This window comes from Neofelis nebulosa, chromosome 17, assembly GCF_028018385.1.
Source record: "Neofelis nebulosa isolate mNeoNeb1 chromosome 17, mNeoNeb1.pri, whole genome shotgun sequence".
In the NCBI taxonomy this organism is placed as follows: Eukaryota; Metazoa; Chordata; class Mammalia; order Carnivora; family Felidae; genus Neofelis; species Neofelis nebulosa.
The window spans coordinates 13155149-13180522 of NC_080798.1; the positions used below are offsets into that span (position 1 = coordinate 13155149).

General features: G+C 51.4%; 1 protein-coding gene across 9 annotated transcripts in view; it reads left to right on the top strand.

Annotated features, from left to right (window-relative positions):
- CD177 (CD177 molecule) overlaps window positions 1-10881 on the top strand; it is a 35455-nt gene extending 24574 nt beyond the window's left edge. For 6 of the 9 annotated variants that reach the window (XM_058709616.1, XM_058709621.1, XM_058709615.1 and 3 more), the window contains exons 4-12: window positions 4250-4363; window positions 4975-5115; window positions 5641-5823; window positions 6753-6872; window positions 7070-7186; window positions 8893-9030; window positions 9699-9884; window positions 10018-10152; window positions 10406-10881. In XM_058709616.1, coding sequence (XP_058565599.1) covers window positions 4327-4363; window positions 4975-5115; window positions 5641-5823; window positions 6753-6872; window positions 7070-7186; window positions 8893-9030; window positions 9699-9884; window positions 10018-10152; window positions 10406-10626 — 1278 coding nt within the window. In that variant the 5' untranslated portion in view covers window positions 4250-4326 and the 3' untranslated portion in view covers window positions 10627-10881. Of the gene's footprint in view, window positions 1-4249; window positions 4364-4974; window positions 5116-5640; window positions 5824-6752; window positions 6873-7069; window positions 7187-8892; window positions 9031-9698; window positions 9885-10017; window positions 10153-10405 lie in introns of those variants that run through there. The other 3 variants (XM_058709623.1, XM_058709622.1, XM_058709624.1) reach the window with 2 other exon arrangements.
- The last annotated feature ends 14493 nt before the right edge of the window (window positions 10882-25374 follow it).

Here is a 25374-nt window from a genome sequence, read left to right on the forward strand (position 1 = left end):
GGACATCAGTAGCTTCCTCCCCTGAGCTCTCCCAGACTCCCTTCGCCACAGCCTTATGAGACTGATGCGCTGTCTACTGCGCTAACGAGGCACCTTGCCACAGCCTTATGACCACCTGTATCTCTGATGTCTCCCCTCCTCCTGGAAGCCCCTTTGGGGCAAGGACGAGGTCTGAGTCCTCTGGGGTCTTCAGGGAGACCTTGGAATCCTGCATGAACTCACTTCCCATCCACAGAGAGGAATGTTGGCTGAACTCCCTGGGCACCTGTGTGTGTGTGTGTGTGTGTGTGTGTGTGTGTGTGTGTAGGGGGGTTCAGAGCTGGAGGGTGTGGGCAGCTTCTTGTAGTAGTTGTCAGGACACATGGACGCAGAGGCCGGGGGCTGCCCTGGGCTCCGGGACGTGGGCCTCCTGGCCCACTGCCACAGCGCAGCCCTCGGTGAATACTACGTTTCACCACCTGCAGGATTTCCCTACATCTTCCAGGGCCACCCGAGTGCCGTGCTAACCCAGCAGCTACCCACTGCCTGGCCCCGGCCCACCGTACAGATCTGTCCTTAAACCCGGGCTGTTTTACCCCTTCTCTGTAAACAGATCACAGAGTAGCCTCGCGAACCCGCAGGTGCGTGTGGGGGGACGGGCGGCAGAAGCGGGTACCGTGGGCACCTGAGCCACCTGCCGAGGCATTCACCTGTGCCCCCCACCCCGTGAGAGCCTGATCCCATACGCACCTTTTCCCTGGGTGGTGGCTGCCCCCGTGCCTGGCCGGGGTCACGGTTTGGTAGCTCAGACACCACCCGGCAGGTGATGTGCAGTGCAGGTCACAACGCCCTTGGTGTCCCACAGGCCAGTAGCCAGACTCCCCTGGGACACAGTAATAAGCCAGGAGCTGCTTTCTAACCGGAGGATAGTTATTTGCAAAAGGAGACATACGTACCAACCCCGACTTTCTCACTTATCCTCTTAGCTCTTTCTGTCACAGAAACTTTTCAAAGCCGTTGGGTCTGTTGGGTCATATGACTTTCGTTCCAGACCCTTCCTACTCTAGGATCTACTCAAAACTGGCGGTCTTGTGGGTTCCCTCAAAAGTGAGTAGGAGTAACACGTCAAAATGTGCTACATTTCTGTCCCCCACCCCCCAAATCTTTAGGGACCTATCTTTGTTCTAAAGGCAGCCGCATAAGGTGTAGCAAATTGTCTCAGAAAGAATGCTGCAGTTTCAGTTACCTGCCGTAAGCCGTGGTCTGGAAGCAGCTGATCCCCCTTCTGACACAGGGTCAGAGGTTGGGTCCTCGCTTAACACCCTGTCTCAGCCCCCCGGTCATTCCCCTGACTCATCACGGGGGCATGTTATCATCTCACATCATCACACAGAGAAGGGTGAGCCCAGTACAGTAAGATATTTTGAGAGACACATTCACATAACTTCTCTTACAGTATATTGTTATGATTGTCCTATGTAAACAGTAGTCATTGTTGTTAATCTCGTATTGCACCCAGTTTATAAATTAAACTTTAGCGTGGGGGGTGCCTGGGTGGCTCCGTCGGTTGGGCGTCTGAATCTTGATTTCGGCTCAGGTTGTGATCTCACGGTTCGTGGGTTTGAGCCCCGTGTTGGGCTCCGGGTTAGCAGCGCAGAGCCTGCTTGGGATTCTCTCTCTCCCTGCCCCTCCCCCACCCCTCAAAATAAATAAACTTAAAAAAATGAAACTTTAGCATAGGTATGTATGGGTAGGAAAGGAACAGTATACAGAGAGCTTGGAATTACCGTGCATTCAGGCATCCACTGGGGGCTTTGGAATGTATCCTCTGCGGATACGGGGGAGCTGCTGTTTGGGGACATGCCCTAGACCTATGGGGCCCCAGGGTTTACACCAATATGATGGGGTTGCTGGATGTGGCCCCGTTGATCTCTCACCCTCTGTTACACACATGTCTCATTTACTGAATCATCAAGGGTGTTTGCTACCTCTTGTTCACTGTGTCCGAGTCAATAACACAAATCCATCAATGCAGTGGGTGAGTGTGACGTTCTGTAGAAAATCAGATGATCAAGGTCCCTCTGAACCATATTATAGGAAAGAGCAGGAGAGCCGACCTCCTTCATGGCGGGGATTAACGTCCACCCAGAGCCATCATCCAAATAATCCCTGCAAGGTCTGAGCATTTATTTGCCTTTGACCGGTGCCCAGCTGCCCCAGATAAATAGCCTCCAGTCTTTCTGGTACAGGGGATCAGTCACTGTCTACACCCGTGGTGGCATTGCAGGGTCCTTCTCAAATGGATCCGGCCTCCCCCCTCATTTGTGAAGTCCCAGGTCTATGAACAACCCATGAGCTGAGGATAATCATCACCCTTTCTGTACGGAAGAGGGTGAAGCAATTGGGAGGGGGGGAAGGGAATGACCCAAGGCTACACAATCAGGGAGCGACAAGATCCGGCCTGGTAGAAAACAGAGTTTCACACACCCGAAACTGTAAGCCTTTTTGCTAAATAGCTCCACGCCCAGGCTTGCATTTGCTACTTGAAATACACAGGACTCCCAGGAAGGTTGCCTTAATATCCTGACTCGGTCCTGCCTTGCCAGGCCCCTGCCAACCTGCCACTCTCAACACCCACTACCTCCTCCTTGCTCCAGCATAGCCGCCTGCTTTCTTTCTAATCCTCTCCATAAACCAGGCATGGGCCCACCCCAGGGCCTTTGCACCTGCTCTTGCCTCTGCCTGGAATGCATTTGGTGCATGTCTTCCATGGTAAGCTCTTTCTTTTCATCCTGCTCTCAGCTCACAGGGCATCTCCTCCTGGAGACCTTCCCTGATCCCAGTTCAGTCACTTAACTTTCACATCACTTGGTCTTCACCCTGCCCAGCACCCAGCACCATTTGTGTGTGTGTGTGTGTATGCTCATGTGTTTGCTCCATGTCTATCTCTCTCGATCAGGCGTGAGCTGAGCAGAAGCTGGGCCTCATTCTTGTTGGTCTTCCTGAATCCCCAACAACTGGAATGGTGCCTTGCACAGAGTCCAGCTTTAATAAATATATGTTGACTAAAAGCAAGACATCGAATTGACTACCTATGACCCTATGTGCCTCTTTGCCCACCCTTCCTTCTCTTCCTCCAGAAACACTGCTTCAGGGGGGTGCCTGGGTGGCTCAGGTGGTTAAGGGCCCAACTTCAGATCAGGTCATGATCTCACAGTTTGTGAGTTCGAGCCCCACGTCGAGGTTCCGCTCTCCGTGGGGAGCCTGCTTTGGGTCCTCTGTCCTCCCTCTCTGCCCCTCCCCTGCTCACTCAGAAACACTGCTTCAGGCCATGCGCATCTCCAGAGGGCGCCATTATTCCCACAGCAACAATGTGACTCATTGGGGAGGGGGTGGTGTTTCTACGGCCCCACAACCCGTACAGACGTAGTGATGGCTCTCTCGCCATCTTTCACCGCGCATTCATTCATTCATTCGTTTATCCAATCAGTATTTATTGAACACTCATTGTATGCCCATTGGTAGTGTCGATGCACTGAGAGATGGGGAAATGTGACTCTGCCTGTGTGGCAAAGTTTAAACGTGAAATAGAATGTATAAAGATGTCAAAAATAAACATAGAGTTGTAAGTTACACGTTAGTCTCTTTCTCCTCTGCTACGGCTCCTCCCACTTTCCTCTTCCTCATACACACAGGGGCAGATAGCCCTTATTCCTCCCCGGCCCCCTCCTACCCAGTGTGCTAGAGCTGGTTTGTACAGGCTTGCAAAAGCCGATTGTTAAATATTTCAGAATGTTTCCAGCTATGTGTTAAATGACTGGTAGCTTGAAATCAGACATGGCAGAACTATTTATACCACAGAAATAGGCCCACGTTGGGACGCCTGGGTGGCGCAGTCGGTTGAGCATGGGACTCTTGATTTTGGCTCTGGTCATGATCCCAGGGTTATGCGATTGAGCCTCGCATTGGGCTCCCCGTGGAGCTTGCTTGAGATTCTGTCTCTCTCTCCCTCTGCCCCTCTCCCTTGCTCATACTCTTCATACTCTCCCTTTCTGTCTGTAAAATTAAAAAAAAAAAAAAAAAAGGTAAATAAAAAAGAAATAGGTCGACGTTACAAGGCACAGCGTTGAGGCTGTTTTTCTGAATAGCTGCTTTTCTAGCACATCCCCCTTCCCATCTCTCTCTGGCAAAGAAACGTGTTGTCAAGGAATATCCTGTCGTGGACAGAGATTTACTTTCCACTACAACCCCTCCACTCGCCATACTTCAGCTCCCCAGTGGGTGGGTGGCCGGGAGGTGGAGACGCTGGCCTGGATTGCTACGAGTGGGGAGAACAGCAGAAGAGAAATGCATGAGGGAAAATCATGGAGAGGGGAACATAAAGGTAAACAATGGAAGAAAGAAGTGAGAAGCCAGAATCCGCATTGGGCAGAGGTTAAAGTAGAGAGTAGCCAGTACGCACCCAACAATGTCCTCATGGGCTGTTGGGCTATTTCCCCACGTGGGGCCAGGTTGCAGTGAGGAAACCGCCTTCCCAAACTACCCTGAGACAGGGTGGGGGAGGGCAGCCTTATAGCTGGGCTCCGGAGGAAAGGGGGCGGAGTGGCTGGACCAGTGGGGCCTGGGGGCCCGGATGTTTCTGATTGCTGGGGTGGGGGGGGGGCGGGGTCAGGGAGCCTGGACCCCTGGGTCCGGGGAAGGAGGGAGGATCCGGATTTCTTATCCAGTGAGATTCAGAGGGTGGGCCCAGACCTCCTCTCTCAAGGCCCTGCCTCCCGCCCTTTCCTGGCTGCCTGGGGTGTGGAGAGATATAAAAGGTCTGGGCCCCCAGAAGAAGGTGAAGGAGCCAGAGTCCCAGCTGCCCTCACCATGAGCCCTGCGCTGCAGCTGGCTCTCCTGGGCGCCACCCTCGTGTTGCCCCATGAGTGAGGACCCCGACCTGGGAGGGCGTTTTCCCGGAGGATGGGCTCAGATGGATTTCTCTCCCCGTCTCAGGAGCGCAGGCCCTGACCTGTCAGAGGGCGACACGTGAGTTTCTGATTAATGTATCGGAAATGCCCCTTTGGTTGAAGGCGGACCACGAGGTATGTGCCAACGGCTGGGGCTGCCAAGACACGCTGATCCTCATTGACAACGGTGAGAAGAGCCCCGTGGGCCTCAAGGGTGACTCTCACCCTTCCCTGGGAGAGACATCCCTCCCTTCCCAGTCCTGTGTTGTATAGGGACTCAGCCAAGCAGCCGTCCCCTCCTTGGCAGGAACAGCCCCTGGGGCGCCCAGTCGCCTCTCCAGCCTCTCACCCCAGACTACCATCAGACCCTCCCTCTAGGACCCAGGATCCAGGGCCCCAGCCCCTCCTCCTCTCTCAGACCCAGGGGTCCAGGTTTCCAGCCCCTCCCCCCTCAGACCGAGGAGTTCTGGCCCCCAGCCCCTTCCTGCCTCAGACCCAGGGATCCAACTTTCTAGTCCCTCTTCCCTCAGACCCAGGATTCAGACCCCCAGCCCCTCCTCCCTCCTGGGTCCAGGGCTCCCAGCCCCTCCTCCCTCAGACCCAGGGGTCCAGGTTTCCAGGCCCTCCTCCCTCGGACCCAGGGGTCCAGGGCCCCCAGGCCCTCCTCCCTCAGACCCAGGGGTCCAGGGCCTGCCTCTCTCTCTTGGTGCAGGACTTCAAGTGAACATAGTACTCACCAAGGGCTGCACCCCGGTGGGGAATCAGGATGCCCGCATCACGGAGCACAGGGCAGGCCCCGGCCTCTCCGTCCTCTCCTACACCCACGTGTGCCGCCAGGACAACTGCAACAACCTGTCCACCACCCTCCCACTCTGGGCCCTGCCCTCCACCGCAGGTGCGGGGTGCGTGGGGAGGTGGGACCCGGATGGCACAGGGGGCGAGAGGGGCTGTCAGGAGCACTGGGAGCCGGGAGCAGCAGGGCTGAGGGGCAGACGTGAGCACAGAGGGACCCTCCGTTTAGCTCCCTCTTCCCTCCCTCCTCCCTGTCCACTCCCCCTGCGGCTCCCTCCCTCAGCACCCCTTCTCCTGTCCTCCTGGAGCAGCAAACCGCACTCATTTCCTGGTGTTCGAGTACCTAGCATGGCCTTCACCTGGCGCCTGCTCCTTTCTCCTCCTTGTTCCTTTTTCTCTTCAGAATTTGGCCCACTCACGTTTTATTTAGGCTTTTGGCATTCCCTCTTCCAAAGTGAAATTGGCCCGTGACATTTTTTTTTTTTTTTTAAGTCGAGCTGACACACAGCATGACGTTAGTTTCGGCCGTACAGCACAGGGATTGGACAACTCTGGGCCTTACGCTGTGCCCACCGCAAACGTAGCTCCCACCTGTCACCATACATCGCTATCACAGCGCCATTGACTATATTCCTATCCCTGCCTGCCCTGTGTCACCAGTCAGGTCTGGGGCCACGTGTTGTGTTTCTCTTCTCTCTGGAATCATTTGTGAACGTAGGTGTCTGGTGTTCTCGCACTGTTTCGTGGACCCCGGGGGGTGAACCACCTGGGTTCCTCCCAGGGCACCCCTCCCCCACCGCACCCCCTCCTGTACTTGGGCCCAGGCGCCCCTCCACGGTCCTCTGGTTCCTTCCCTTCCTTCCTTGCTCTTTCCCTTACCACCCGCCCCTGATTCCCCGGCGTGTCTGCAGAGAGGAGCCTGGGAGGGCACACCGGTGGGAGACTGGGGAGGTCGCTCCTTGGGACCAGCAAAGCCAGGGTGGAGAGTCGTAGGTCCCCATCCAAATCCAGAGCCCTCCGTCCCCTCCCCAGGCCCAGGCTCCCTGCGGTGTCCAGTCTGCTTGTCTAAACAGGACTGCGAGTCTGTGACAAAGGTGACCTGCCCGGCCGGGAGCACACACTGCTACCGTGGCTCAATCCAGCTCAGGGGAGGTGAGCCAGGACAGGAGGTCCCCGTGGGGCGCTAAACCGGTGGTGGGGGAAGGGTCTGAAGACCGAGATCTGGTTCTCTGGTGGGTGCCAGGGGAAGCCGAGACCTGAGAAGGGTGGGTCTGGCCTCCGGGAGCCGCGCCACCCCCCCTCCCCCAAGGGCAAAGCCTCCCTCACCCCCTCCCCACCCCTGTCCACAGGGGGTGTCTTCACCGTTCTGAGAGTCCAAGGATGCATGTCCCAAGAAGGCTGCAACGTGCTTAATGGGACTCGGGAAATCGGGTCCATCGTTGTGAGTGAGGACTGCAGCCCTAACGGTGAGTGTCACGAAAGAAGCACAGCCTTGGGCGTGAGGACCCGCTGGTAACCTAAATGTTTGGTTTTTGGTTTTGTTTTGAGAGGGAGAGAGACAGACAGACAGAGAGACAGAGCGCGAGCAGGGGAGGGTCAGAGAGAGGGAGACACAGAATCCGAAGCAGGCTCCAGGCTCCGAGCCGTTGACACAGAGCCCGACGCGGGGCTCGAACCCACGAACCGCGAGATCACAACCTGAGCCGAAGTCGGATGCTGAACCGACTGAGCCACGCAGGCGCCCCCTTTAAATGTTTATTAAGGCCAGATTGTGTAGGTCTTTGGAGTTACAGTTTTATTCAGAGAGGGATGGGGACCTTTGGGATGGAGCCTTCTGAGCAAAGGAGCTTGAATCGGCTTTCCCCTTACGAGGGGTGCTGCTGGGGGCGTGGGCCGGAAATCAGGGTGGGGGAGCAGGTGAGGACGTGTGGTCCCGGGCCTGGCGGAAGCAGTGGAGATGGTGAGAAGCCGTCAGGTTCTGGAGGTAGGTTTGCAGCTTGAGCCACAGGATTTCCTGATGGGTGCAACCCAAGAGGAAGGCAGTTGTCGAGGATGACGGCAATGTTTTACCGGAGCAGCTGCCTTTGGCCAAGATGGGGAGGACGGGGCCCAGAGAAGCGGGTCCGGGCTCGGGGCAGGCAGCAGAGGGTGATTTGGTCGTCTGCGTGGTGGGAAGATGAGCAGGCCTCCCTCGTGGGCTTGTGGCGAAGGTCACATGTGTGGATGCTGCCTCGCCAGCCCAGGTGTTTCAAGGGACACATCCCTCCTGGCCACATGAGGGCCAAAGAGAAGGTCTAGGCTCATGGTTTTCAAAGGGACTCCTGAGGGCGCAGGGGCCGAGGTAGCCGAGGACGGCCGTCACCCCACCACCCCCCCCCGCCCCCGCCTGAGGAGCCAGAACACCTGAGTTCCCAGCTCAGCTCTGCCAGTGACCTGTGGTGGGACATGGGGCAAGCTACTTAACGAGTCCTCTGCTTCTGTTTCCCATCTTTTTTTTTTTTTTTTTTTAATGATTGTGTATTTTTGAGAGGGAGCTGGGGAGGGGCAGAGAAAGAGGAGAGAGGGAATCTCAAGCGGGTTCGGTGATGTCTGACACGGGGCTCAATCCCACAAACTGTGAGATCGCGCCCGGAGCCAAACCCGAGAGACAGACAGTTAACCGACTGAGCCACCCAGGCGCCCTCTTTCCCACCTGGACAATGGGGCGATGATGGTGGCTGGAGGTGGCTGTGAGGAACTGAGGTAATCCCGGTGGCCGCAGGGGGGGGTGGGGGTGGCTCAGACGCAGAGTAAAGGCTCCGTACGCCCTAGGCATTTTGAGTATTTTGCTCCGGAACACAGGGTTTCTCAGTTGAAAGAAATCTATGGGGGCAGGCTCCCCTCCTCATCCAGGTGAGAGCCCTGAGTGCCACACAGGAAGTGGAGTCGTTGTCCCCGTCACGCCCAATAGCCTTCCTCAAGGATCGTGGAGAAAGGCTCCTGCAGACGTTCGGGCAAAAACAGGGCGAAGGATGTGGATGGGACTCCGACTTCCAAGGTCCCTCCTAAATCTAAGGTGGCAGGACTCTGTGGCCGGGTCACCTGGAGAATGCCTCGGGGACGCATGGGACCCGGAGGGAAGGTGTGGCTGATTCCCTGGCTTACACGGACCCTGCCAACTCCTTCTCTGCAGCTTTTCTGACCTGTGAATGGGGGAGCGAGTTACACACTGGTCGAAACCTGTCTCGGATGCCCATCAGGTGGACCACAGCTCACAAGATTTGTGACCCTGGGGAGGTGTGTGAGGAGACTCTTCTGCTGGTAGACGCAGGTGCGTGGGCTGTGGCAGAGGGCGAGTCTGGGCTCCCGAGTCTCCCCGCCCTGGGTCAGGTCCCCCAGCTTCCTGCCTGGTTCCCCTCATGCTCAGGCCTGCCTTGCTCTTTCTGTGCCTGGGTTCCCCCTTCTGGGAACGGGGCAAAGTGACAACAGCGATAGTACCGCCCTTGCTACCTCGCGAGAGGCCACATGAGGGAGACGGAGGACGGAGCGGGCACAGAGTGACCTCGCCGGTCTCACTCGAGATCTATCGAGCGCCTGCCGCGTGCTAGGCACTGTTGGTGGCACCGTGGATCCTTCGTATCCTCCTTCCTCCAGCGTTACATGCCAGTGGGGAGGCAGCGAGAAATACAAACGCAGCAGAGTAAGGCATGGGAGTGAAGACAAGAGCAACCCGGCCGGGAAAGGAGGCAGGGAGAGCGAGGTGAAGGCTGCCGTTGGAAAACAGGTGCTCTTGGGAGGCCGTACCGAGCGAGTGACATTCGAGGAAGAACGAAAACGCCACAGAGCTGACTCTGGCCCCAGCCTTCACCCTACACTCCGTGTGCCCTGTAATCAGGCACTGGCATTACCCCTTCACCCGCCTGCCGGGCGTCAGGGAGCCCCTGGCTCATCAGAGCCCAACTCCCCCCAGCCCAGCTTCTGCTCTCTCTCACCCCTCAGGACAGAGCTCAGTCATAGTGGGAAGCAAAGGCTGCACCAAGGGCAGGACGCAGGATGCCCCGACTGTCTCCATACACTCGGGGCCCCCCGGAGTGCTGGTCGCCTCCTATGCCCATTTCTGCTCCTCCAACAGGTGCAACAGGGCCAGGAGTACCAGCGTCCTACTGAACTCTCTCCCTCGTCCAGGTATGGAATCCCAGGGGGTCGGGTGGGACTGGGGACACTGAGAGATGGGGAGGCACAGAGACTCTGGGGATCGAGGAGGGTGGCTACAGCTAGGAGCAGAGCCGTGCACCCCAACCTTCTCTCTACTTTTCAGCTGCCACCACCCCGGGAGACTTGCAGTGTCCCATCTGTGTGCAGGGCTCTGCCCCGTGCCCAGAAAACCCGGAAAACGTTACATGCCCTAACGGCACGACTCACTGTTACAGCGGTTACATTAGGCTCTATGGAGGTGAGTCCTGATGGCCAGGTCCCAAGCATGCAGGGTTGAGGGCCTGGATTCCGTGGTTCTGAGGTGGGAGGGTGCTTGAGGCCCTGACTCATGGGTCTGAGGGTACAGGGGCCTGGGAACTCAGATTTCTAGCTCTGAGGGAGGAGGGGACTAAGCCCGGCCTCCTGATCTGAGGGGGCTGGGATTCCGTGGGTCTCAGGAATTTAAGGGTATGGTCCTTTGAAACCTCTCTGACTGAATCTTCACTCTCTAGGTGGGATCACCTCTAAAATACATATTCAGGGCTGCGTGACCGAAGCTTCCAGCTCCTTGTTGAGCCATACACAGAAAATTGGGATCTTCTCCGTGGCTGAAAATTCGGAGGAACCGCTCGAGCCCTTTCTCCAAGATGGAGCTGTCCCCACCCGCCTACTGGCTTGGGTGGTGGGACTTGGCTTGTCCCTAGCCCTCTGGTGTGGGATGCCTCTCTGCTGAGCCCATTTCCCGATGATTCTCAGCTCCTTGCTGATTCCCTGAGCCAACTTTCCCTCTGACCTCATAACCAAACAGCCTTGGGCGTTGAATGATTTCCTTGTCCTCTCCATGAATGATCATCCCTCGACACCCCCAGAGACCTCCGTGACCTGATAACAACACAACACGCCGCTGGGAGCGGCTGAACTTGCCCTCTGGGAGAGTCAAGGAGTGGCCACTTGTGTCCGATAATAAAGGCGTCGTCCTTCCCCTGAATGCTGGGGTCTGTCTATGACAGGGGAGGGCAGGACCCGCAGAGATCTGACGTGGGGAGGACAGGAGCTTGGTGAGAGATTCACCATCTCAAGCCCTTCCTTCACCGGCCTGCTGCCCGTGCCTCATTCCAGACTGAGTGGCAGCAGGGGCGTCAGGATGTTCCGGCCCAAGGAATCTGGGCATCACCATGACCTGAGAGGAGGCGTTGCACTACAACCCGTGAGGCTTCTCTCTGAGCAGGCAGGGCCTCAGCACAAAAGGGGGCTCAGCCCGCCTGAGGAACTTGACTTAGGGTTTGTGCGGAGTAGAGAAACAAAAGGTTGGTGCAGTTTCCTGAGGCTGATCTCACTGGGTCTCTGTCGTCCCCCTGGGCCCCGAGAAGGGCGAAGAGAAGTCATTACCATTACTGGGCTCTGTAGGGAGAAGGGTAGGTGGGGGAGGTCGAGAGAGGGCTGCCTTTAGGCGCTCTGATCTCAGGCTAAAAGGGCGCCTGGGCGACTCAGTCGGTTAAGCGGCCGACTTTGGCTCAGGTCGTGATCTCTCACGGTTCATGAGTTTGAGCCCCACGTCAGGCTCTGAGCTGACAGCTTGGAGCCTGGAGTCTGCTTCAGATTCTGTGTCTCCCTCTCTATCTGTCCGTCCCCCGCTCGTGCCCTGTCTCTCTCTCTCTCTCTCAAAAATGAATAAACATAAAAAAAAAAAAGCCACCCAGACCACTCTGTAGGGAGGGAGCTGAGGAATTACCACCCCAGCCCTACTCAGTGTCCTCCCTCTGGTCTCCTGTTAGGGGCTTCTGTTGACTGAGCCCTCCTATAGGAGGTCCCATAGATCTGCCGCGCAAGGCGCAGAGCAGGGGGAGAAGGGGAGACGGAATCTGGAGAAGGAAGCCAAGTGTCCAGCCCGGTCCACGCTCTTCCCTCCTTTCCTTTGTCCAGGTGAAAACCAGAGTCCTCAATTTAGAAGGCACGCAATTCTCATCCATTACTTAACCACAGGAACACGGTGTGCTAATGACGATGCGTCGGACTCTCACAGTGATAGACACCTGTTTCTTCAAGTGCCATGGGGAGAGGAAGATGGGCAGGGGGAGAAGATCACGTAAAACGAAGCTGCAAAGGTCCTGGGTGCATAGCGGGAGGTGATCAGAACTGCCTTTTCCCCCCACATGCTCCATATCCTCTTGCCACCTGCCAACGCCTACTCGCAACAAATTGCTGTGTGACACAGATTGTCCTTACGAGGGGTGGGTGTCTGATGATCTCATTTTCGTTGGCTGTCTGCAGTTTTCCATCGAGCAGGGCCACTGGCCCCTGAAATACGAAGTTGTCATCCGGTTTCCACCCTCTGGTGGTCAGGTTCCATCTGGCGACCAGCAGAATGACCCCACCTTCTGTTACAGCAGCGCGGGTAAGCACAAAATGGCGAGGCTGCGGTCGTGGCTTCCAGTTGCTTAGAACTACAATGGATTCCCCACCCACCTCAATCCCAAGGCCACAGAGGCCAGAAGCAAGAATCCTTTTTTTTTTTTATTTGTTTATTTTGAGAGAGAGACCACACAAGTGGGGAAGAGACAGAGAGAGAGGGAGGGAGAGAGAGAACCCCAAGCAGGCTCCACACCACCCCGCAGAGCCTGATGCGGGGCTCGAACTCACAAACCGCGAGATCGCGACCTGAGCTAAAGCCGCACACTTAACCCACTGAGCCACCCAAGCGCCCAGCAAGAATTATTTAAGTGGGTCATTGAGTGCACTGGTGGGAGGGGCTCTCCCTCATTCTTTTTTTTTTTTTTTTTTTTTTTAATTTTGACATTTATTCATCTTTAAGAGACAGAGAGAGACAGAGCGCCAGTGGGGGAGGAGCAGAGAGAGGGAGACCCAGAGTCCGAAGCAGGCTCCAGGCTCTGAGCTGTCAGCACAGAGCCCCATGCGGGACTCGAGTTCACTGACCGCGAGATCATGACCTGAGCCGAAGTCAGCCGCTTAACCGACTGAGCTGCCCAGGCTCCCCATCCCTCATTCTGATGTTGTTTCACGGGACCCCTGCATGCTGGCTATGGGGGATATCGCACCATAGACTGAGCACTGGTTTGAGACGTCCATTTCTGATAGATGACAGGGTGCTGTCTCTCACCTGGTGTCCTCCTAAGCCATCGTAGGCCATTCCATCATTCCGATGAGCCACCCGTCTCTGTGTAAGGGGGCACCTGGGAAGGTCATTGAGCTCCATGGTTGTGTAAGTTAGTTACCTCACTACCTCGTGGGATACTGTAGGCATTTTCTTTTTTAAAAAAAATTTTTTTAACGTTTATTTATTTTTGAGACAGAGAGAGACAGAGCATGAACGGGGGAGGGTCAGAGAGAGGGGGAGACACAGAATCCGAAACAGGCTCCAGGCTCTGAGCTGACAGCACAGAGCCCGACGCGGGGCTCGAACCCACAGACCACGAGATCATGACCTGAGCCGAAGTCAGCCGCTTAACTGTCTGAGCCACCCAGGCGCCCCTGTAGGCATTTTCTAAGTTCCCAAATGGTAGTGTTGGCAGAAGCACTGAGTACAAGGAAGGCAAATGGGAACCCATGGTATGTGCCAGTCCCTATAAGGGTGAAGCTTAGCCCTCTCCACGATGGGGTATGTCCTGTGTAGTCCTGCTGTAGAACGACGCCATGAGGCACTTCGCATTGGCCTCTGCCTCTGTTGGTTTGGGCCCTGAGTTCAGTCAACACCCAGGTCGGCCTTGAGGAGAGGTAGCCCATGTGTTATAACCGTGTGGAGCTTCCGCCCCTGCCCATGGGACCGCTCCTCAGTGCGTGCATTCTGGTGGGCATCGGCATGGGTCATGAAGATTCACCTCCGTGTCTACCCCCAGAGGACCATCCACGTATCTTCCCCAGTATCCATTTTATCCTTTTAGTCTTTTCTTTCTTTTATATACTTTTATTCTTTCCAAGTCCTTGGCTAGGTGGCTCATATGGATCCGCGCATCAGTGGACCTAAGGACGTCCCTCTGTCCCATAAGGTGGAGCCCTGAGGTTTTGCCACCTGAAGGACTTCCCTACATTATTCTTTCAGGACCACATGGGTGCAGGGCTAACCCAGCATCTACCCACTGCCTGGTGCCAGCCCATCGTACAGATCCATCTATAAACCTGGTCTATTATTTCTCTTCTCTGGGATCACAGGGAATATCCGTAAGCCCATAGGTGTCGGTGGAGGGAAAAGCATCAGGAGCAGGTGCCATGGGCATCTGAGCCATCTGTCGAGGCATACGCCTTTGCCTTGTATTAGTGCTTGAGTCTGATCTCATTCATGCCTCTTCTGTGGATGATGGATGCTGTGTGCACACCCAGTGTCATGGCTTGGTAGTTTTCATCCAGGATGTGATGGGCAGTTCAGGTCACAATGCCCTTGGTGTTCGTGGCCAGGTGGGTCTGTCAGTTTGGCCTTCTAGAGCAAAGCACCATTGCTTATCAACGACAGACGCTCACTTCTCACCGTTTTAGAGGCTGGAAGTCCAAGATCAAGGTGCCTGCATGGTTCTGGGGAGGCCCCCTTGTGGGCTGCAGATGATAGACCTCTCACTGTGTCTTCACGTGGCTGAAGGAGAGCTAACCAGTTTGGGCTTGCTTCCTAAGAGGGCGCTGTGATGGTTGATTGTATCTTTAACCTGATTGGGCTAAGGGATGCCCACATAGCTGGTAAGATGTTATTTCTGGGTGCTTCTGCAAGGCTGTTTCCAGAAGCCTTCAGAATGTCACTTGAATGGATGTGAGGGGGCCTCTTCCAATCTGTTGAGAGCCTGAATAGAACAAAAAGGTGGAGGAAGAAGGGATTTGAGTTCTGCAGGGGCTGGGACATCCAGCTCCTCCTGCCCTTAGGCATCAGCTTTCCCGTTCTCTGGCCTTCAGATTTGGACTGGGGATTTAGACCGTTGGCTCCCTGGTTCTTAGGCCTGAGGTTGGATTGGAATGACACCACCTGGCTCCCTGGGCCTCCAGCTCACAGACGGCAGATCATGGGAGTTCTTAGCCTATCTCTCTCTATATATGCCCTGTTGGTTTTGTTTCTCTGGAGAACCCTGACTAATACAGGCACTAGTCCCATTCACGAAAACTCCACGCTTATGACCTGGTAACTTCCCGAAGGCTCCAGCATTAAACACCTTCACACTGGGATTAGAGTTTCAACATACGAATTATTGGGTGGGACCCACACATTTAGTCCAGTGCACCCAGCATCCAGCTTCCAGTGGCCCAAAGACAAGCCAGGAGTTCATTTTCAGATTGGTATCTGCAGAGGGAGGCACGGATTTTCTCCAAAGCCTGGAGTTCTGCACTGTGATTCTTCCATTGGAGATTGTAAAATAGTCCATAGAAAGTGGGCTGGGTTTGAAACAGATGCTCTTGGGGCGCCTGGGTGGCTCAGTCAGTTAAGCGTCTGACTTCGGCTCAGGTCATGATCTCACTGTTCATGGGTTTGAGCCCTGTGTCAGATTCTGTGCTGACAGCTCAGAGCCTGGAGCCTGCTTCGGATTCTGTCTCTCTCTCTCTCTCTCTCTCTGCCCCTCCCCTGGTCATGCTCTGTCTCTCCCTCTCAAAAATAAATAAACATTGAAAAAAAATTAGAAACAGATGCTCTTACTGCCATTAATTTCTAAATATAATCACCCAGGAGTTATTTTAGAAGACTATTTTGACATTTCCAACTGGAAGACTTTTGTGGCCAAAGTCTAAGGGTTAATTTCTAATATAATTCCTTTGAGGTTTTTAATGGTTGGTCCTTCTCCTAAGTTATGGCTATTTCTTATATGGCTTATCGTTTGCTGTCCCTACCATTTAGTATTCAAATGTATCTGCACTTATGAACATGGCAATTCTCCTTTTTTTTAGCGCCAGCATGAGGATTAGTCAAGTCTGATTTCCCCTTACAGGAAGTAAGGTTTTTGCCTAATTGGATTTGTGAAACCAGTCACAAGATTTTAAAAATCAATTGCAAGTGACCGATCCATTGCAAAAAAAAAAAAAAAAAAAAGAAAAGGAAAAAGGAAAAATAAAAAGTGAACTGTGGGCTACACCAGAAGAAAAAAGAATTGGAATTTAGGTTTTATTTATTTGCAGAGACTTGAGCCAGATTATGGTCATTTGATTTCTAAATTATTCACATTGGGTCTAAAGTCAATTTCAATCAACAAAGAACCAACTTTTTAGAAAAATATTTTGGGTTTTTAAATCTGAGGACATTCTTTTTTGTTTATTTATTTTGAGAGAGAGAGAGAGAGAGACGTGAGCAGGTTAGCAGCAGAGAGAGGGGAGAGAGAGAATCCCAAGCATGTTCCACACTGTCAGCACAGAGCCCGATGCGGGTCTCAAACTCATGAACCATGAGATCATGACCTGAGCCAAAATCAAAAGTCTGAGCCACCCAGACACCCCAACAAAGAACCAGCTTTTAAAGCTGTTTAAATTCTGTGGGACAGGAGTTGCAAAAGTAAGGATGAAGGAGACAAGAAAGGGGTGAAGAAAAAGAGGTGGAAAGAGAGGAAGAGAGAAAAAGCAAATTGAAAGATCCGAGCAAAAGAAAATTAGCTACAGATTGGAGAAGGATAAACAGACAGTAAAAAGCGACAACGTGAAGTTTAGTTTTATAGTAGCTGAAGATCAGCCTCTGTCCTCTGGACGTTGACCTCTAATCTGATCCCAGAATCAGAAGCTCCTTAACTCCGACCCCACCCAAGTTCACATTCTGACCGTGACTATGCTCTCACAGCCAGTTCCTGACCAGGCTGAGCCCTGACCCTGGCCCTAAACCCTGACTGCACCACAGACTTGAACTCTAAGGAACCTAAAATGGCCATTTCCCAAGAGATTCCCCCAAGACGGTGCCTCTTGGGATAGCGGTGGGGGAGGCAGTCTATGCTCTGCCAGCCTTCCCCTTCCCCGTCTGTGCCGGCTGTGTCCTATACTTACACATCCTCTGAAGACACTTAAAAAAAAAAAATCACAGAGGCGCCTGGGTGGCTCAGTCGTTTGAGCGTCCAACTTCGGCTCAGGCCACAATCTCACGGTTCGTGGGTTCGAGCTTGGGACAGGCTCTGCGCTGACAGCTCGGAGCCTGGAGCCTGCTTCAGATTCCGTGTCTCCCTCTCTCTCTGCCCCTCCCCTGCTCATGCTCTGTCTCTCTGTCTTTCAAAAATGAATAAAAACCATTTAAAAAAATCACTTCGTTGGTCTTGCATTGCTTGTCCCGCCTCTTCTCTTCTCAGACAAGCATCTTCAACTCTCTGGATACCTTTCTTAGCTTCTGTGTGTTCTCTTTTGACTCACCCATCCGTCTTTCCATCTTCCCCTTTCGCTACAATTGCTTTTACCGAGGTCACTGACACCCTGCCAGCCACTCTTCGGGCCAGTTTTGTGGCATTTGATATGATACATCACTTCTTTCCTGCAGTCACCCCCTGACAGGGTGACAAATCGAAAAGAAAAAGAAAAGAAAAATTAATTTTCCCTGGTGCAAAAAGGGAAAAAGAGCCCCCTTTCTTTCAGAAGCATTTTCTTTTTTTTTTTTTCCAAAAGCATTTTCTAATGATATTTTAAATGTTTTATTTATTTTTGAAAGAGAGAGTATGAGAGGGGGAGGGGCAGAGAGAGAGAGAGGGAGACACCGAATCTGAAGCAGGCTCCAGGCTCCGAGCTGTCGGCACAGAGCCCGACGCGGGGCTCAAACTCACGAACCGGGAGATCATGACCTGAGCCAAAGTCAGACGCTTAACTGACTGAGCCACCCAGGCGCCCCATTCAGAAGTGTTTTCTTTAGGAAATGTGTAATCGTAAGTAGATTATTTCTCTTTGGGATGTAGGTAAATCTTGAAAACGTAAATAGGTCTCTTGTCCCCTTTACAACTCAGGAATGCCTTTCTCAAGGACATAGGACCCATCTCCTTGAAATACAATCAGCAGGGAAGATAGCGCCCTAAGATGGTCTCAGTATAGCTCGGTTCATCCCCAGTATCCGGGGAAGGGTAGGAACCTGATGTAGGGTGGTCACCTCCTTCCAGCTTACAAAACTACCTCTAGTCATAACGGTAGGAGAAGTTGATCTTTCCTTCAGATACAGCCAGTTAACTAACACAGATGGTCACCCCCGATTACCAGGTTAACTTAGGACAAACTCTGTATGATAAATGGTGCCGTCCAGGCCTCTTATTTGAGGGCTATTGTTCAGACAGAGAACATTGTGTAATGAGTCGTGTCTGCCCGGCTGTACAAGGGGGGGAGCTTGCCTTCTGTCCGTACAGTTGCCTGGCGGGTCGCCTGGGGTGCACATCACATTCCGGTTTAATGCCTATTCCATCGTAAAACGGTTGAGGGCGCCTGGGTGACTCAGTCGGTTAAGCGTCCGACTCTGATTTCAGCTCCGGTCATAACCTCACAGTTCATGGGATCGAGTCCTGTCACAGGCTCTATGGTGAGTGTGGGGCTTACTTGAGAGTCTCTCTCTCTCTCTCTCTCTCTCTCTCTCTCTCTCTCCCTCTCAAAATAAATAAATAAACGTTTTAAAGCTTTTATTTTTTTTTCTCTTCCACCTGTGTGGAGAGGTTTCCTGGATTGAGAAGAGACTTTGTGTTTCTTCTCCCCCCCCCCCCCACTTTTTTTATTGAATACATTGGCCCTGTAACCCTGGGTAAACTGAAGGGGTACAATACGTTATTAACTTGACCTTTAGCAGAACTAACCTACTCTCTGTGAGAACCTTGAGGAGGGAAGGACCAGACCCTCCCAGGAGACAAGACCTGCCTACAGCTGAAACAGGTGCCCGTGATGCTAGCAAGTCCGTTCAGGGTCACGTCGACCTACGACTCACCGCCTGGGCACCTGCTTCTTCTGCATGCAGCCCTCCCCTCTTTGCCGCGCCTTCTCTTTTCGACCGCCCTGCACCCCACTCCCCCTGGAAGGGGTGATGGTCTTTGGGACATTCGTCCGCCATCTTCCCAGGTTGCCAGCTTCCCGAATAAAGCAACCTTTCTTTACCCATCATCGCTTGTCTCGCAAGTGTCGATTTTTGAGGGGCAAGCAGCCAAATGTGAGTTCGGAACCGGTAATCATTCCAGTCATAGTATTGACAGAAAGACAGAACAATGGAACGGAACAGAGGATCCTGAAATAAATCCATGCATTTTCTGTCAGTCAACTGATTTTTTTAAGAGTTCTTTTTTATTATTATTATTTTTAATGTTTATTTATTTTTGAGAGAGACAGAGACAGAGCATGAGCGGGGGAGGGGCAGAGAGAGAGGGAGACCCAGAATCCAAAACAAAGCAGGCTCCAGGCTCTGAGCTGTCAGCACAGACCCCCACGGGGGCTCGAACCCATGAACCATGAGATCATGACCTGAGCTGAAGTCAGGTGCTTCACTGACTGAGCCACCCAGGCGCCCCTATTTGTGCCTTTTAAAAATTATAGCCTTGGGGCACTGAGTGGCTCAGTCGGTTGAGGGTCTGACTTCAGCTCACAGTTCGTGAGTTCGAGCACTGCACCAGGCTCTCTGCCATCAGCCCAGATCCCACTTTGGATCCTCTCTCTCTCAAAAAGAAAACATTTAAAAAAATACACAGTGGGAAAGGATCATCTCTTCAAATGATGTTGGGAAAAGTAGATATCCACATGCAAAAGAATGAGATTGCACACTTACTTTACACACACACACACACACACACAAATCAACTCAAAATGGATGAGCGACTTAAACGCAAGACCCAAAACCACACAGTTCCTAAAGAAAACATAGGGGAAAACTTGATGACATTGGTCTCGGCAATGACTTCATGAATGTGACACCAAAAGCACAGGCAACAGAAATGAAAATCAACGAGTGGGACTACATCAAACTAAGAAGCTTCTGCCCAGCAAAGGAAACCGTCAACAAAATGGAAAGGCAACCTACCCAATGGGAGACAATATTTTCAAACCACGTATCAGATAAGGGGTTAATATGCAACATATATAAGGAACTCCTACAGCCAGATGGTAAAGACAAACAAACAAACAAGCAAAACAAACAAATAGCTTGATTTTAAATGGGCTGAAGGCTTGAATAGACCTTTCTCCAATGGCGAGAGGGTATAAGAAAAAAGTGAAATGCAAATCAAAACCACAATAAGATGTTACTACACACTTGTTAGAATGGCTATTATTAAAAAAAAAAAAAAAAAAAAAAAAGACGGGACACCTGGGTGACTCAGTCAGTTGAGCGTCCAACTCTTGCTTTCAGCTCAGGTCATGATTTCAGGTTGTGAGATCGAGCCCCTTGGGTTCTGTGCTAGATGTGAAGCCTGTTTAGGATTCTCTCTCTCTCCCTCTCTCTCTCTCTCTCCCCCTCTGCCCCTCTCCCGAGCTCTCTCTCTTTTTCTCTCTCCCCCTCTGCCCCTCTCCTCAGCTCTCTCTCTCTCTCTCTCTCAAATAAATAAACGTAAGAAATCTCTGTTTAAAAAAAGACAAGCGTTGGTGAGGACTGTTGAGAAGTTGGAACCCTTGCACACTGTTCGTGGGAATGCAGAATGGTGCGGCCACTATGGAAACCCGTATGAAGGGTCCTCAGAAAATTAAGCATAGAACTATCATACGATCCAGCAATCCCACGTCTGGGTATTTCTCCAAAAGAACTGAAATCGAGATCTCGAGAAGCTATTAGCACACCTGCGCTCCTTGCAGCCCTCTTCACAATAGCCAAGCCGTGGAAACAACCTGGGTGTCCATCGACAGATGAATGGTTGAGGAAAATGTAGCGCATACATATAATGGAACGCTACTAAGAGGCTAGAGCTCATAGGGAGTGTAAAAAAAAGAGAATAAAGATAAAAGAAAACGAAAAACGTTTTCACAGTCAAAACCAAAACTAACACCACACTGAGATGCCACTTCATACACGTTAGACGGGCTAAGAAAATTAGACTGTCCACGCCAAGTGTTGCTGAGGATATGGGGCACCTGGACCTCTCACTCACTGCTAAGTGAGAAAGTAAAATTAAAGTACAATGAAAAGTAAGAAGTAAAAATTAAAAATGAGACAGCAGGGGCGCCTCGGTGGCTCAGTCGGTTAAGCGTCCGACCTCGGCTTAGGTCATGATCTCATGGTTCGTGGGTTCGAGCGCCGCATCGGGCTCTGTGCTGATGGCTCAGAGCCGGGAGCCTGTTTCAGATTCTCTGGCTCCCTCTCTCTCTGCCCCTCCCCCACTCACGCTCTGTCTCCCTCTGTCTCAAAAATAAATAAACATTAAAAAAAATTTTTTTTAATAAATAAAAGCAAGACAGCAAAATTAAAAACTAAAAGCAACTACTTTGGAAAACAGTGTGCCACATTCCTTAAAAAATTAAACACGTGATCACCCCCCGCACCCCTAGGTGGATCTCTAAAGAAGAGAAATGGAAGCACACGCCCATTTCAAGGACGTCGGGATGGCTTTGAGCCTCATACTTCGGCTCAGATCACGATCTTACAGTTCATGAGTTCGAGCCCCAGGTCCGGCTGTCTGCTGTCAGCACAGAGCTCACTTCAGACCACCCCTCCCCCTCTCTCCCTGCCCCTCCCCCTCCCTCTCAAAAATAAACATTTTATTTTATTTTTTTTAATTTATGTATGTTTACTCTTTACCCTTATTTTTTCATTACATGTAGAATTACATAAACTATTTATAGACACACACATATTTTGCTTAAAGTATGGTTGAAAATGCAAAATAGTGACAAAAAGTTTAAAGAGAAAAGTTAGCAAAACAGTAGAATGGTTAACTAAAGGATTTATAGGATGGTGGGAGGGAGGGCAGGGTGGGTGATGGGTATTGAGGAGGGCACCTTTTGGGATGAGCACTGGGTGTTGTATGGAAACCAATTTGACAGTAAATTTCATATATTAAAAAATTTAAAAAAATAAACATAAAAAAATAAAGGATTTATAGGATTATCAGATTTTCTCTTGGAATTCAGCTTTGTAAGTTGCATATTTCTAGTGATTTGTCCATTTCAAATTTGGCATATAGTTGTTTATAACATTCTGTCGTTACGTTTAAATGTCTGATGTTTTCATATTGGCTAGTTGTGACTTCTCTCTCTCTCTCTGTTTTTTAAATTTACATCCAAGTTAGTTAGCATATAGGGCAATAATGATTTCAGGAGTAGACTCCAGCGATTCATCCCCTATGTATGACACCCAGTGCTCATCCCAACAAGTGTCCTCCTTGATGCCCCTCACCCATTTAGCCCACCCCCCACCCACAACCCCTCCAGCAACCCTCAGTTTGTTCTCTGTATTTAAGAATATCTTATGTTTTGTCCCCCTCCCCCTCCCTGTGTTTATACTATTATTGCTTCCTTCCATTTTGTTCACTGGTTTTGTATTTTATTTTATTTTATTTTTTTAAATTTTTTTTTCAACTTTTTAAATTTATTTTTGGGACAGAGAGAGACAGAGCATGAACGGGGGAGGGGCAGAGAGAGAGGGAGACACAGAATCGGAAACAGGCTCCAGGCTCCGAGCCATCAGCCCAGAGCCTGACGCGGGGCTCGAACTCACGGACCGCGAGATCGTGACCCGGCTGAAGTCGGACGCTTAACCGACTGCGCCACCCAGGCACCCCGGTTTTGTATTTTAAATTCCACATATGAGTAAAGTCATATGATACTTGTCTTTCTCTGACTGACTAATTTCGCTTTAGCATAATACACTCTAGTTCCATCCACGCTGTTGCCAATGGCAAGATTTTATTCTTTTTGATTGACAAATAATACTCCAATATATATATATATATATACATATATATATATATACATATATATATGTATATATATACGTATACATATGTATATATATATACACACTATATATATATACACTATACACACACACACACACCCCGCATCTTCTTTAGCCATTCATCTGTCAATGGACATTTGGGCTCTTTCCATACTTTGGCTATTGTTGATAGCGCTGCGATAAACATTGGGGTGCATGTGCCCCTTTGAAACAACACACCTGGATCCCTTGGGTATATACCTAGCAGAGCAATTGCTGGCTTGTAGGGTAGTTCTATTTTTAATGTTTTGAGGCACCTCCGCACTGTTTTCCAGAATGGCTGCACCACCGTGCAAGAGGGTTCCTGGTTCTCCACATCCTCACCAACATCTGTTGTTGCCTGAGTTGTTAATTTTAGCCATTCTGACTGGTGTGAGGTGGTATCTCATTGTGGTTTTAATTTGTATTTCCCTGACGATGAATGATGTGGAGCATTTTTTCAGGTGTCTGTTTGCCATCTGGATATCTTCTTTGGAGAAGTGTCTATTCACGTCTTTTGCCCATTTCTTCACTGGATTATTCATTTTTTGAGTGTTGAGTTTGATAAGTTCTTTATAGATTTTGGATACTAACCCTTTATCTGATATGTTGTTTGCAAATATCTTCTCCCATTCCATCGGTTGCCTTTTAGTTTTGCTGATTGTTTCCTTCACTGTGCATAAGTCTTTTATTTTGATGAGGTCCCAATAGTTCATTTTTGCTTTTGTTTCCCTTGCCTCTGGAGACGTGTTGAGTAAGAAGTTGCTGCGGCCAAGGTCAAAGAGGTTTTTGCCTGCTCTCTCCTCAAGGGTTTTGATGGCTTCCTATCTTACGTTTAGGTCTTTCATTCATTTTGAGTTTATTTTTGTGTCTGGTGTAAGAAAGTGGTCCAGGTTCATTCTTCTGCATGTCGCTGTCCGGTTTTCCCAGCGCCATTTGCTGAAGAGACTGTCTTTATTCCACTGGATAGATAAACATTTTGAAAAACTATTTTAAGAAGCCCACGCTGAGTAAAGAAACAAACCCCTGCCCCAAATCATATTGTATGATTCAACTTTTAAAAGTTCTAAAACATGCCAACTAATTTATAACAACAAAAGCCAGCATAAGGTTTCATGGGACATGGGGAAGGAGGGAGAGAGAGGGGCTGAATGAAGAGAATAAAGAGGGCATGAGGAGATTTTTGAGAGTAAGGGACACATTCACTATGTGCATGTAAGAGGGACTTCTCTGGTGCATACGTATGGCAAAGCTTATGAAGTTGCATACTTTAATTTTTTTTTTAAGACAGAGCGCACGGGGTGGGGGAGGGACGGGGAGACAGGGAAACACAGAATCAGAAGCAGGGTCCAGGCTCTGAGCTGTCAGCACACAGCCCAACCCCGGGGCTCAAACTCAGGGCCAGCCCAAGTCCGACACACAAGGAACTGAGACACAAGGCGCCCCCCCCCCCTTTTTCTTATACTTTCAACATGTGGAGTTTCTTATATGTCAACTATAACACAATAAGGTCGCTAAAAATTGTATCTACATACATGAAATATTACTTAAAGTATACTTTAAAAATACGGAACTCAAGCAGGACGTTTTCTTCCACGTTTCCCGCATGGTCCAGCAGAGGGCGGCAGAGAAACTCCGCAGCCTGGAGCTTTGGGTAGGGTGGGGGCGGGGGGGGGGGCGCTGCTGATGCCCCTTGGCGCGCCCACTCCCCAGCAGGGTCTGATCCTCCCCAGCCTCACTCAGTGACAGTCCTCCTCGCTCTCCAGGCTCCCCACACTGACCTCCATCAGCCCCTCCGGCCAGTCGGGTGTCTACCCGCTAAGACAGGTCCCTCTGTAGGCAGCTCAGCCCTCCACACCCTCTGTCCTTCGAGGGGCAAAGGCCCACCCACACTTCCGGTCTCAGCCAAAAGATCACTTTGTCAAGGGTGCTGACGTGACCCCCAGGCCAGCTGAGACCCCGTTACTTGCTCCTGTCACACTAGACGCTTTCCCTTCACGGCTCTTTTCTCCATTTTATTGTACTTTATTTTCAATCTTATTTTAAAAAAATGTTTTTTGATGTTCACTTAAGAGAAAGACAGTCGTGAGCAGGGGAGGGGCAGAGAGACAGGGAGACACAGACTCCAAAGCAGGCTCCAGGCTCTGAGCTGTCAGCACAGAACCTGACTCAGGGCTCGAACCCACGAACCATGAGATCAAGACCTGATCAAAGTGAAACACTTTACTCAACTGAGCTAACCAGGCGCCCCTTTTTCCACTTTACAGAGAGAGAGAGAGAGAGAGAGAGAGAGAGAGAGAGAAAGTGGTAGAGAGGCAGAGGGAGAGAGAGAGAATCCACGCAGGCTCCACACTCAGCGGGCAGCCGACAAGAGGCTCAATCTCACCGCAGAGAGATCATGACCTGAGCCAAAATCAGGAGTCGGACATTAAATCAACTGAGCGAACGAGGGTCCCCACCTTCCCTTCATTTTAAGTGTGTCCTCAAAGCCATGATTTTCTCTGGGTGCCTGTGGCCCTGTTTCAGGATCCATGCCTGTCCTGTTCTCTTTGGAGTCCCCAGGACCCAGCCCCGTGCCCCTTGCCTGACCCTGTGCAGGATGGGACAGGAGAACCCAGGATCTACATTTGTTTCCATCTCAAAGGGGCTGAGGGTCTCCTCCCCTGTAACACA